This window comes from Salvelinus alpinus, chromosome 24, assembly GCF_045679555.1.
Source record: "Salvelinus alpinus chromosome 24, SLU_Salpinus.1, whole genome shotgun sequence".
Classification (NCBI taxonomy): Eukaryota; Metazoa; Chordata; class Actinopteri; order Salmoniformes; family Salmonidae; genus Salvelinus; species Salvelinus alpinus.
This window is the reverse complement of record NC_092109.1, coordinates 34,117,592-34,132,071: the sequence shown is the minus strand read 5'-3', so window position 1 is coordinate 34,132,071 and position 14,480 is coordinate 34,117,592. Positions and strand designations below refer to the sequence as shown.

The window sequence follows — 14,480 nt, the reverse complement described above, 5'->3', positions numbered from 1 at the left end:
GCGAAGATAATCTTCCTAAATGATTACCGCCCCGTAGCACTCATGTCGGTAGCCATGAGCTTTGAAAGGCTGGTCATGGCTCACATCAAAAGCATCCTCCCGGAAACCCTAGACCCACTCCAATTCACATACCGCTCCAAAAGATCCACAGATGACACAATCTCAATTGCACTCCATACTGTCCTTTCCCACCCGTACAAAAGGAACACCTATGTGAGAATGCTGTTAATTGACTACAGCTCAGCTTTCAACACCATAGTGCCCACGAAGCTCATCACTAAGCTAAGGACCCTGGGACTAATCACCTCCCTCTCCAACTGGATCCTGGACTTCCTGACGGGCCGCCCCCAGGTGGTAAGGGTAGGCAACAACATGTCTAATACGCTGATCCTCAACAATGGGGCCCCTCAGGGGTGTGTGCTTAGTCCCCTCCTGTACTCCCTGTTCAAACATGACTCCAACACCATCATTAAGTTTGCTGACGACACAACAGTAGTAGGCCTGATCACCAACAATGATTAGACTGTATGGAGGAGGTCAGGACAACAACCTCTCCCTCAATGTGAGCAAGACAAAAGAGCTGATCGTGAACTACAGGAAAAGGCGGGCCGAACAGGCCCCCATTAACATCGACGGCCCAGAGGAAAGCCCAAAAAATGGTCAAAGACTCCAGTCACCCAAGTCATAGACTGTTTTCTCTGCTATCGCACGGCAAGCTGTACCGGAACGCCAAGTCTAGGTCCAAAAGGCTCCTTAACAGCTTCTACCCCCAAGCCATAAGACTGCTGAACAATTAATCAAATGGCCACCTGGACTGTTTACATTGACACCCCCCCCTTTGTTTTTACACTGCTGCTACTTGCTGTTTATTATCTATGCATGGTCACTTTCTCCCTACCTACATGTACAAATTCCTCACCTGACCTGTATCCCTGCACATTGACTCGGTACTGGTACCCCCAGTATATAGCCTCGCTATTGTTACTTTATTATGTTACTTTTTATCATTTGTTACTTTAGTTTATTAGATAAATATTTTCTTAACTCTTTCTTGACCTGCACTGTTGGTTAAGGACTTGTAAGTAAGCATTTCACGGTAAGGTCTACATATGTTGTGTTCGGCGCATGTGACAAATAAAGTTTGATTTGATTTGATTGTGGATGCATAGGGATGAGAGACCAACGTCCCGATTTTAACGACTTTACTAACTGTGGCATGCTGGGTAACCAGTCCCAGCAGAGCAGCTGATTCTATCAAGTCCAAACAGTAGTTCCCCCTCCTCCCTGATGTGTGAATATTTGATGCACATGCTGAATTCAACTAGTTTAACCCTGCTGTCCTCCCACCGCCCCCATGTCCCCTGAATTCTCCCTGACAACCAGGCCCTCAACTCCCACGTGAATGTGCTGTCCTTGTCTGCACATAATCTACATTCATCTCTGAACCATCTACCTCTAGAATGATTGCTGTTTTGAATAAGGTAACTTTAACCAACCATAAGATGTCCAAATGCTGACTGAACTGAGAGTGTTGCTGACTGTCGGGGTCTGAGGATGAAGGATGAAAGAGCTGTAGCCTACTTGCTGACCGAGGCATGATTATTCTACCTGGCCTTTTCCCCACTGTGGTTGGTTAGGTTCTCTTAACAGCCCCGCAGAGCTGGATAAGACTGAGAATTTATTACACTGCAGAGAGAAATACAGTATTCAGCTCACAACAAAGGAGCAGCCAAATGCCAGCATTCCAATCAAGAGGAGTGTGTGCGTGTCTGTATGTGATTGAGGATGAGTGTGTGCTTTTGTTTGTCCCACACATATGTGAGGGTGTGTTTGTCAGACCTCTCCCGGGGTACAAAAGGGAAGGAAAGACAGCGTGCCAAATGTATTTTATACCAACAAAAAGAAGCAGCACAATGGCAGAATTCTCAGTGGTATAGTAAACTGTGAATAGATCCCTTTAGTTGGCAATGAGAGAACACAAGCCAGCTGATCACCCAAGCTCTCGACTTGCCTGTGTCTCATTTCATTAGACTTAAAACGCTGTGACTCACTTCTACATGCTATTCCTGTAGATATTTTTTATAAATAGATGGTGAGATGACTACAATTTCTGACACAACTCAAATTGGTCCTGTTATCACTGTTCAATATCAAGACGATTTGAATTAAAGTGCTCGACCATCAAGCTTCCATTGTCTACAACAGATCTCTTCTAGTCACTGCTCTCTTCTCAAATGTCAGGTTCATTTCCTCTAGTGTGCTAGATTATTATTAGTCAAGTGTTTTGCCACTGTCACTGGCAGCAACTGACATTTTGCTGCATAAAGAAATATCCTAGGAAACAACGCATGGAAATTCATCATTGGCACTCTAGTGATTTTATCACAAGCATACAGGAAGATGTGCTTGTTGAAATAGGTAACAGTGCCAGCATACTGCCCAGTGAGCACTTCACCTGATACAGTGCCAATCCATTCAGCTAAGGACACCCTCACTATACCAGACAGACATCTTCTGCATGGCCCTCTCTCCTCTCCCCCTCACCTCTTTCTGGTGGTACTTGATGGCCAGTTTGAGCTTGGCCAGGTCGCGGCAGTCCTTTGGGTCCAGCTCCTCACTGAGGTAGTCACGGTGGTTGAGGATGGTCTCCAGCTCTCTGGAGCTCCTGGCCTGGTCCAGCAGGTCCTTGGCAAACAGCTTACACTGTTGGGACAGCTCCTCGTATTCCTGACGGAACTCATTCTCCACCTGGAAGAGTCATAAACTAGTTAAAACCCCTTTATAAACCCTTCATAAATCCTTAACACTACTGGGACAGCTCCTGGTAATCCTGACAGAGCTCGTTCCCCACCTTGAAGAGTCATAAACTAGTTAAAACCCCTTTATAAACCCTTCATAAATCCTTAACACTACTGGGACAGCTCCTGGTAATCCTGACAGAGCTCGTTCCCCACCTTGCTCAGTTCTTTCAGCTCCCAGCCCAGGCGGAAGGCGGTCAGGATGGGGTCTTCGCTGGACAGGGCAATGAGGGACGGGCTGGCTAGAGTCTTGTAGACATTGAGGCGAGAGCGGGAGTGGCGCAGGCTGTCCACCTCGGAGCTGGACACGCACGCCACGCAGTCACAGCGGATCTGGTGTGGCCGGGGGATGGTGACTTTGCGCTGGACCAGCAGCTTGATGATCTCGTAGTTGTTGGTGTGAGCTGCCAGCATGATGGGTGTGATGTCAGGGGTAAACTCTGAGAACTGGGTATCCATCATCAGGTTGGGCACCTGGAGAAGAGAACAGGGGGTTGGGGTGGAGAGGGATTAATGAATGCCCCAGGCAAGAGCATAACCTGTATAACTTACATAACATGTATATAACCGGGAGAACATATAGTACGTAACATATATATAACCAGGAGAACATATACATAACATGTAACCATCATGCTAGTTGGGCTACAGTAAGGACTAGGCAACTAGCTGAAATGTGCTCCTAAGGTCCTCCTTACCTGTTTCTCTCCACTGGGCCTGCGGTGGGACAGCAGCAGCTCCACGGCGCCCACCACCTCCTTGCGGATGGCGTAGAGCAGCGCGTCGCCCACGTGCACGCCGTGGTTGAGCAGCAGCTCCATCACCTCCAGGTTTTCATTCTCGATGGCGATGAGCAGCGCGCTGCGCCCCAGCGGGTCCAGGCAGTTCACGTTGATGTTGTAGTAAATCTCCGCCTCCTGCAGGGCCAGCTTCACCCCGGCATAGTCGCCCTTCTCCACCGCCGTCAGGTACGCCCGCTCCTCCGCTGACAGCTCCGCTTCCGCCCGCACGATCTGCAGCGGGATGCGGTCGCGGTACGGTGAGTAGCTCGCCTTCTTGTAGTACAGCTGGGCCATGGGATTCATCATGTGCACACAGTCAGCGTCACTCACGACCTACTGGGAGATTGGAATCTGGGGGCAAACAAAGAACAGCATTGGTTTGTTTTGTTCTGCACATATTGCGCAGTAGGACAGTGTTGATAGCCTAAAAGGCTCTGTATGGCCATACAGCATTTACTGTGATGCGGTCAAAGCAAACATACTTTTTGTGGTTCGCGGAGCAGCGCAGAGCTGTTGTGAAGGAAGATGTCAAGGAAGTGAGTTTGTGTTTATACAGGACTTCCCACCCTCACCTACTGTCAGCCAATCATGTCATTGTGGAGCTATACGGAGACCTCCAGAGTGTACATTTGAGAGTAGCGCGGCGATGCGATTTCGGAGCACAATTTGGCCTCTGCGTGCCTCCGCGTCACACCCTCCATACGGCGCCTCCGACCACATTTTCGGATCAAGCATAAATTGGATTGCCAAATTCACACCCCAGCGAGCAATGTTTTTTATTCCTGTCTTGGACTTCTATTCTATTCACATAGAGGGTTCCACTCCCGCTCAAGCCAGGTTATTGGCCCCATGCTAATTCGGTCATTTTTTCAGCCTCCTCCGATGATGTTGCTCCACACAGCTGAATGTATCAGTAGGATAAACGGCCTCTCTGTTTGATCACTGCAAGAGTTATTTTTTCCAGGAAACTGACAGCAGAGGGGAAGAAGCCCATAGAAGATGGAACTAGTGGGGCCCCTCTGCCACCCCAACGCCACCACCTCGTCTTTCTAAAATTATCTGCCGAAATTGTTGCAACCCCTATTACTAGCCTGTTCAACCTCTCTTTCGTATCGTCTGAGATTCCCATAGATTGGAAAGCTACCGCGGTCATCCCCCTCTTCAAAGGGGGAGACACTCTAGACCCAAACTGCTACAGACCTACAGTGGGGAGAACAAGTATTTGATACACTGCCGATTTTGCAGGTTTTCCTACTTACAAAGTATGTAGAGGTCTGTAATTTTTTATCATAGGTACACTTCAGCTGTGAGAGACGGAATCTAAAACAAAAATCCAGAAAATCACATTGTATGATTTTTAAGTAATTAATTTGCATTTTATTGCATGACATAAGTATTTGATACATCAGAAAAGCAGAACTTAATATTTGGTACAGAAACCTTTGTTTGCAATTACAGAGATCATACGTTTCCTGTAGTTCTTGACCAGGTTTGCACACACTGCAGCAGAGATTTTGTCCCACTCCTCCATACAGACCTTCTCCAGATCCTTCAGGTTTCAGGGCTGTCGCTGGGCAATACGGACTTTCAGCTCCCTCCAAAGATTTTCTATTGGGTTCAGGTCTGGAGACTGGCTACGCCCCTCCAGGACCTTGAGATGCTTCTTACGGAGCCACTCCTTAGTTGCCCTGGCTGTGGGTTTCGGGTCGTTGTCATGCTGGAAGACCCAGCCACGACCCATCTTCAATGCTCTTACTGAGGGAAGGAGGTTGTTGGCCAAGATCTCGCGATACATGGCCCCATCCATCTGCCCCTCAATACGGTGCAGTTATCCTGTCCCCTTTGCAGAAAAGCATCCCCAAAGATTGATGTTTCCACCTCCATGCTTCACGGTTGGGATGGTGTTCTTGGGGTTGTACTCATCCTTCTTCTTCCTCCAAACACGGCGAGTGGAGTTTAGACCAAAAAGCTCTATTTTTGTCTCATCAGACCACATGACCTTCTCCCATTCCTCCTCTGGATCATCCAGATGGTCATTGGCAAACTTCAGACGGGCCTGGACATGCGCTGGCTTGAGCAGGGGGACCTTGCGTGTGCTGCAGGATTTTAATCCATGACGGCGTAGTGTGTTACTAATGGTTTTCTTTGAGACTGTGGTCCCAGCTCTCTTCAGGTCATTGACCAGGTCCTGCCGTGTAGTTCTGGGCTGATCCCTCACCTTCCTCATGATCATTGATGCCCCACGAGGTGAGATCTTGCATGGAGCCCCAAACTGAGGGTGATTGACCGTCATCTTGAACTTCTTCCATTTTCTAATAATTGCGCCAACAGTTGTTGCCTTCTCACCAAGCTGCTTGCCTATTGTCCTGTAGCCCATCCCAGCCTTGTGCAGGTCTACAATTTTTTCCCTGATATCCTTACACAGCTCTCTGGTCTTGGCCATTGTGGAGAGGTTGGAGTCTGTTTGATCGAGTGTGTGGACAGGTGTCTTTTATACAGGTAACGATTTCAAACAGGTGCAGTTAATACAGGTAATGAGTGGAGAACAGGAGGGCTTCTTAAAGAAAAACTAACAGGTCTGTGAGAGCCGGAATTCTTACTGGTTGGTATGTGATCAAATACTTATGTCATGCAATAAAATGCAAATTAATTACTTAAAAATCATACAATGTGATTTTCTGGATTTTTGTTTTAGATTCCGTCTCTCACAGTTGAAGTGTACCTATGATAAAAATGACAGACCTCTACATGCTTTGTAAGTAGGAAAACCTGCAAAATCGTCAGTGTCTCAAATACTTGTTCTCCCCACTGTATATCTATCCTACCCTGCCTTTCTAAGGTCTTCGAAAGCCAAGTTAACAAACAGATTACCGACCATTTCGAATCCCACCGTACCTTCTCCACTATGCAATCCGGTTTCAGAGCTGGTCATGGGTGCACCTCAGCCACGCTCAAGGTCCTAAACGATATCATAACCGCCATCGATAAGAGACATTACTGTGCAGCCATATTCATCGACCTGGCCAAGGCTTTCGACTCTGTCAATCACAACATTCTTATTGACAAACTCAACAGCCTTGGTTTTTCAAATGATTGCCTCGCCTGGTTCATCAACTACTTCTCTGATAGAGTTCAGTATGTCAAATCAGAGGGCCTGTTGTCCAGACCTCTGGCAGTCTCTATGGGGGTGCCACAGGGTTCAATTCTTAGGCTGACTCTTTTCTCTGTATACATCAATGATGTCGCTCTTGCTGCTGGGGATTCTTTGATCCACCTCTACGCAGACAACACCATTCTGTAAACTTCTGGCCCTTCTTTGGACATGGTGTTAACTAACCTCCAGATGCGCCTCAATGCCATACAACTCTCCTTCCGTGGCCTCCAACTGCTCTTAAATGCAAGTAAAACTAAATGCATGCCCTTCAACCGATCGCTGCTCGCACCTGCCCGACCATCCAGCATCACTACTCTGGATGGTTCTGACTTAGAATATGTGGACAACTACAAATATCTAGGTGTCTGGTTAGACTGTAAACTCTCCTTCCAGACTCACATTAAACATCTCCAATCCAAAATTAAATCTAGAATCGGCTTACTATTTTGCAGCAAAGCATCCTTCACTCATGCTGCCAAACATACCCTCGTAAAACTGACCATCTTACCGATCCTCGACTTCGGCGATGTCATTTACAAAGTATCCTCCAACACTCTACTCAACAAATTGGATGCAGTCTATCACAGTGCCATCCGTTTTGTCACCAAAGCCCCATATACTACCCACCACTGCGACCTGTACACTCTCGTTGGCTGGCCCTCGCTTCATACTCGTCGCCAAATCCACTGGCTCCAGGTCATCTACAAGTCTCTGCTAGGTAAAGCCCTGCCTTATCTCAGCTCACTGGTCACCATAGCAGCACCCACCTGTAGCACACGCTCCAGCAGGTATATCTCACTGGTCACCCCCAAAGCCAATTCTTCCTTTGGCCGCGTCTCCTTCCAGTTCTCTGCTGCCAATGACTGAAACGAACTGCAAAAATAACTAAAGCTGGAGACTCTTACCTCCCTCACTAGCTTTAAGCACCAGCTGTCAGAGCAGCTCACAGATCACTGCACCTGGACATAGCTCATCTGTAAATAGTCCATCCAATCTACCTCATCCCCATACTGTATTTATTTATTTATCTTGCTCCTTTGCACCCCAGTATCTCTACTTGCACATTCATGTTCTGCACATCTCCCATTCCAGTGTTTAATTGCTATATTGTAATTACTTCGCCACCATGGCCTATTTATTGCCTTATCTCTCTTATCCTACCTCATTTGCACATACTGTATATAGATTTTTCTACTGTTTTTCTACTGATTGTATGTTTGTTTACTCCATGTGTAACTCTGTGTTGTTGTATGTGTCGAACTACTTTGCTTTATCTTGGCCAGGTCACAGTTGCAAATGAGAACTTGTTGTCAACTAGCCTACCTGGTTAAATAATGGTGAAATAAAATTTCAAAAATAAAACCTTATCAAATCAAATCAAATGTATTTATATAGCCCTTCTTACATCAGCTGATATCTCAAAGTGCTGTACAGAAACCCAGCCTAAAACCCCAAACAGCAAGCAATGCAGGTGTAGAAGCACAGTGTCTAGGAAAAACTCCCTAGATAGGCCAAAACCTATGAAGAAACCTAGAGAGGAACCAGGCTATGAGGGGTGGCCAGTCCTCTTCTGGCTGTGCCGGGTGGATATTATAACAGAACATGGCCAAGATGTTCAAATGTTCATAAATGACCAGCATGGTCAAATAATAATAATCACAGTAGTTATCGATGGTGCAGCAAGTCAGCACCTCAGGAGTAAATGTCAGTTGGCTTTTCATAGCCGATCATTAAGAGTATCTCTACCGCTCCTGCTGTCTCTAGAGAGTTGAAAACAGCAGGTCTGGGACAGGTAGTACGTCCGATGAACAGGTCAGGGTTCCATAGCCGCAGGCAGAAGCACCCATCTGCCACCCCACCGCCAACCCACCACCACCCCCTCATAACCCATCTGCCACCTCACCGCCAGCCCCTCATAACCCATCTGCCACCCCACCGCCACCACCTCGTAACCCATCTGCCACCCCACCGCCACCCCACTGCCACCACCTCGTAACCCATCTGCCACCCCACTGCCACCACCTCGTAACCCATCTGCCACCCCACCGCCACCACCTCGTAACCCATCTGCCACCCCACCGCCACCCCCTTATAACCCATCTGCCACCCCACCACCACCCCACTGCCACCCCCTCATAACCCATCTGCCACCCCACCGCCACCACCGCCACCACCTCATAACCCATCTGCCACCCCACCGCCACCACCTCATAACCCATCTGCCACCCCACAGCCACCCCCTCATAACCCATCTGCCACCCCACCGCCACCCCCTCATAACCCATCTGCCACCCCACCGCCACCCCCTCATAACCCATCTGCCACCCCACCGCCACCCCCTCATAACCCATCTGCCACCCCACCGCCACCCCCTCATAACCCATCTGCCACCCCACCGCCACCACCTCATAACCCATCTGCCACCCCACCGCCACCCCCTCATAACCCATCTGCCACCCCACCGCCACCACCTCATAACCCATCTGCCACCCCACCGCCACCCCACTGCCACCACCTCATAACCCATCTGCCACCTCACCGCCACCGCCACCACCTCATAACCCATCTGCCACCCGACCGCCACCCCCTCATAACCCATCTGCCACCCCACCGCCACCCCCTCATAACCCATCATCCACCCCACTGCCACCCCACCACCACCCCCTCATTCCCCACCGCCACCACCTCATAACCCATCTGCCACCCCACCGCCACCCCATCATAACCCATCTGCCACCCGACCGCCACCCCCTCATCACTCTTGTTCTCATTCCCCACCCAGCCAGAGCCAGCGCTGTGGCCCCACACAGCCCCGCGGGGCCTGACGTCTCTGGAACTCCAGTCACACACATCCATATTCATGGCTCACCACATGGAGAGGGAGTGGAGGCTTGGGGGTAGCGCATCGCGCTGATCCCCTGCCAAATACACTCCTCCCAATGGGAGGGAAGTTGGAGAAGGGGTGTCGAGGGGTGTTGGGAGAGAAATTTACTTGAGAAGTGTGCTTGCTTTTCCCTCAGCCTGGTCTTGCATGAGTGAGCCCCCTGCTTCAGGGCCTCTGCAGGAGATATGGGTCCACTCCAAGCTGAGCCATGGCTGACAAAACACTCTTCCACTGTATTTTCTGCAGCGTGTGGATGACTGGGTGGTTTAAGTGCTGCTGGTGGGAGCTTAATCTCTTGGGGACGGTGACCTTGGCAAGACTGTCACTACCTCAGCTACCTAGGGACCTGCTCAAATCACTTAGATTTGACAAACACAGTAAGGTGATTGGCCAGCCCAGCCAGAGAGGGTGGATATGTCTGTACATAAGCCAAGCTTGTTAGCCCCTGATCCCTTGGTAATTGAACCAACCATTGACTTAATCAATACAACTGAGCCACCCTTTGAGGTGGATGACATGCTGGTGTTAACTATGTCCTTGTTACACCAGTATTACATTCCCTCAGGTATAATGGAGATTGGAACACTCCAAACACACAGAAACATTCTTGGCAAGGAATCTCGAGGAGGGATACTTAGTGGAACGTGTACGCTGGGAGTCGGGAAGCAAGTACACGGAGTGAATAATTTAATAAATAAACAAACATGGACAAAACAAGAAACACAAGCAGCACAGACATGAAACAGACACAGAAACAATAACGCCTAGAGAAGGAACCAAAGGGAGTGACATATCTAGGGAAGGTAATCAGGAAGGTGATGAAGTCTAGGTGAGTCTGAAGAGGCGCTGGTGCGCGTAACGATGTTGACAGGTGTGTGTAATAATGAGCAGCCTGGTGACCTAGAGCGCTGGGGAGGGAATACACGTGACAGTACCCCCTCCCTGATACGCGGCTCCAACTGCAGGACACCGACCAAATGGACGATCCCGGGAACCAGGAGCGGACCGGTCGCCTCTGCTGAGGCGCGGGAACCTGTCGAGCCAGCTGAGGCGCGGGAACCTGACGAGCCGGCTGAGGCATGGGAGCCTGCCGAGCTAGCTGAGGCATCCTCTGTAGACTCGGCAACACATGCTTGACCGGCCAACCAAGTCTTGTGAACCTGACATGCCGGCTGAGGCATGGAAGCCTGATGAGCCGGCTGAGGCATCCTCAGTTGCTCCGGCAGCGGCACCCAGACCCGACGTCACCTACTGACACAAAAACACTGATGCTCCCCTTTGGTGAGGCGTTATTCTGTAACGTGTACGCTGAGAGTCGGGAAGCAAGTTCAGGGAGTGAATCATTTAATAAATAGATGAACATGGACAAAACAAGAAACACGAGCAGCGCACAGACATGAAACAACGGAACAGAAACAATAACGCCTGGGGAAGGAACCAAAGGGAGTGACAGATATAGGGAAGGTAATCAAGAAGGTGATGAAGTCCAGGTGAGTTTGATGAGGTGCTGGTGCGCGCAACGATGGTGACAGGTGTGCGTAATAATGAGCAGCCTGGTGACCTAGAGCCCCAGAGAGAGGGAGTATACGTGACAGTTAGATTGTGTTCGCACCAAATTGTCACCTTGGAAATGCATTCCTGCGTCAGTTGTAAATGAGGAGGAATATGTATAGTGACAACTAATAAGACATATCCCAGAATACCAACAACAACCTCCAATGTGTAATACAGCCATCATATCTAATACTAAGCATTATTATTATTCCTTTGTGATAAGCTTTGGTAGCATCGTTCCAACATGGCTGGTTAATATCTACTGTGCTCAAACGCTCATGCTGTTCTATATCTCTTCAACAGACCAGGCTGGCAGCTGCAGTGCACAGAGTGCACAGTTTTTCAATGTGGGCAATATTTAGCATTAAATGTAGGTGAACCAAGCAAAGCCAACCTTATGCCCAGCTCTAGCACACATCCCCTATCTGTCTTTCTAACGGAGAGGACTAAAACCGGTCAAAGCAATTACATCAATCACCTCCTTTACAATCTCAATTCACATCCCTATAAAATATTAACTCTAAAGTCAATGATGTCTGTTGTCCCCCTCCATTATCAGATAGTTGTTCTAGAGCTTGCTGTTACAAATAACCAACAGAGTTACGCCTCTGGGGGGACTTCTGGGGTCACAGGTCCATGATTTATTCAACATTATTTACTGGAATGAGACAGGGTTACCGTGGTTTCTCCTTATACTCACAAACTCATACACACTTATAAACACTCAATACACATTCATACAAACCCACACACAATCAAGGCCCACCGACAGTGACCAAACCGTGCTCTGTGTTATTAAGGAAGCGAAGGTAACCTGCCTAAATGATTACCGCCCCGTAGCACTTACGTCGGAAGCCATGAAGTGCTTTGAAAGCCTGGTCATGGCTCACATCAACAGAATCATCCCGGAAACCCTAGACCCACTCCAATTTGCATACTGCCCCAACAGATCCACAGATGACGCAATCTCAATTACACTCCACACTGCTCTTTACCACTTGGACAAAAGGAACACCTACGTGAGAATGCTGTTCATTGACCACAGCTCAGCATTCAACACCATAGTGCCCACAAACCTCATCACTAAGCTAAGGACCCTGGGACTAAACACCTCCCTCTGCAACTGGATCCTGGAATTCCTGACAGGCTGCCCGCAGGTGGTAAGGGTAGGCAACAACATGTCTGCCACACTGATTCTGAACACTGGGGCCCCTCAAGGGTGCGTGCTTAGTCCCCTCCTGTACTCCCTGTTCACCCACGACTGCGTGGCCAAACACGACTCCAACACCATCATTAAGTTTGCTGACGACACAACAGTGGTAGGCCTGATTATCAACAACAATGAGACAGCCTATAGGGAGGAGTTCAGTGACCTGGCAGTGTGGTTCCAGGACAACAACCTCTCCCTCAACGTGAGCAAGACAAAGGAGCTGATTGTGGACTACAGGAAAAGGCGGGCCGAAAAGGCCCCCATTAACATCGACGGGGCTGTAGTGGAGCGGGTCGAGAGTTGGTACACATCACCAACAAACTATCATGGTCCAAACACACCAAGACATTCGTGAAGAGGGCACGACAACACCTTTTCCCCCTCATCCTGACCGGTTGCATCACCGCCTGGTATGGCAACTGCTAAGCATCTGACCGTAAGGCGCTACAGAGGGTAGTGTGTATGGCCCAGTAGATAACTGGTGCCAAGCTTCCTGCCATCCAGGACCTACAGTATATACCAGGCGGTGTTAAAGGAAGGCCCAAAACATTGTCAAAGACTCCAGTCACCCAAGTCACAGACTGTTCTCTCTGCTACCGCACGGCAAGGGGTACCGGAGCGCCAAGTCTAGGACCAAAAGGCTCCTTAACAGCTTCTACCCCCAAGCCATAAGACTGCTGAACAATTAATCAAATGGCCACCGGACTATTTACATTGAACCCCCCCCCCCCCCCCCTCCCCCATTTGTTGTTACACTGCTGCTACTTGCTGTTTATTATCTATGCATAGTCACTTCACCCCTACCTACATGTACAAATTACCTCGACTAACCTGTACCCCGCACATTGACTCGGTACCAGTGACAATGTTTTGGGCCTTCCTTTAACACCGCCTGGTATATACTACATGTACAAATTACCTCGACTAACCTGTACCCTGCACATTGACTCGGTACCAGTAACCCCTGTATATAGCCTTGTTATTGTTATTTTATTGTGTTACTTTTTATAATTTTTTACTTTAGTTTATTTAGTAAATATTTTCTTAACTCTTTTTTGAACTGCATTGTTGTATTCGGCGCATGTGACAAATAAAGTCTGAATTTATTTGATTTAAAAGAAACCTAAATGACTCCTTATTATCTAGTGTGTCATCTTACAGCATATTATTATTATAATTATTATTATATATGCTCCTGGTATACTGTAACCTAATTAGTGTGGTGACCAGAGTGGTAAAGTGATGGGTGATATTAGACTGTGAGGCATGGTGTTGATCGTCCATGTGCACAGCTTCTCATTACTGTGGTGACTGATGCACAGACCACACTTCTGCACCACACCACACTCCAATTACCACAAGACAAATAGCCTACAATGGATTGGCCTCTCATGAGTTTATTTTTCTCTCTCGAGTGCATTTCAACCATAGAGTTAAATAAAGGACTCATCTTAGGAACTACCTTAAAAGTTAGGAGCCCTCAATGACAATGTCCATGCTAAAACAGGTTATATCCATCTACGGTCCTCTATCTATCTCTATGATTTCAACCAACAGCAAGACTGAGGGCAGTGCTGCTTCAATCATGTTAAATATATATATCTACCATTATCACTTAAAACTCTAAAAAGGTGCTATCCAGAACCTAAAATGGTTCTTTGGCTGTCCTCATAGGAGAACCCTTTGAAGAACTCTTTTTGTTCCAGTTAGAAACCTTTCCACAGAGGGTTCTACCTGGAACCAAAAAACAGTTATCTTAAGGGGACAGCCAAAGAACCCCTTTGGAACCCTTTTTTAAAGTGTACTTCTATACATAGAGGCCACAGTAACATACTGAAAATGACTTGATTGTTTTTCAAAACCCGAAACGAGGATATTCTATTAACTGTGCAGGATGTGTAAATCAGGGGAGATTAAATACATGAGGAAGTAGAATGGAACCAGCTGTGGGTGCTCGGTAATGTCAAGGTGAACGCAACCGATTCACTGCACTTCTGAAGTCTTGTGAGCTGCTAGAGTGGTTCTGCCCGCCTTTAGGTGAAGAGAACCACTGGAGAGGACATGGATACTTCCTACTGATGTTTCATTGCTATGCCCA

General features: G+C 48.1%; 1 protein-coding gene across 2 annotated transcripts in view; it reads right to left on the bottom strand.

Annotated features, from left to right (window-relative positions):
* LOC139552701 (short transient receptor potential channel 5-like) overlaps positions 1-14,480 on the bottom strand; it is a 98,096-nt gene that overhangs the window by 49,189 nt on the left and 34,427 nt on the right. For both annotated transcript variants that reach the window (XM_071364693.1, XM_071364694.1), the window contains 3 exons: positions 3,497-3,931; positions 2,955-3,272; positions 2,545-2,748 (listed from right to left, as the gene is read on the bottom strand). In XM_071364693.1, coding sequence (XP_071220794.1) covers positions 2,545-2,748; positions 2,955-3,272; positions 3,497-3,886 — 912 coding nt within the window. In that variant the 5' untranslated portion in view covers positions 3,887-3,931. The remainder of the gene's footprint in view (positions 1-2,544; positions 2,749-2,954; positions 3,273-3,496; positions 3,932-14,480) is intronic.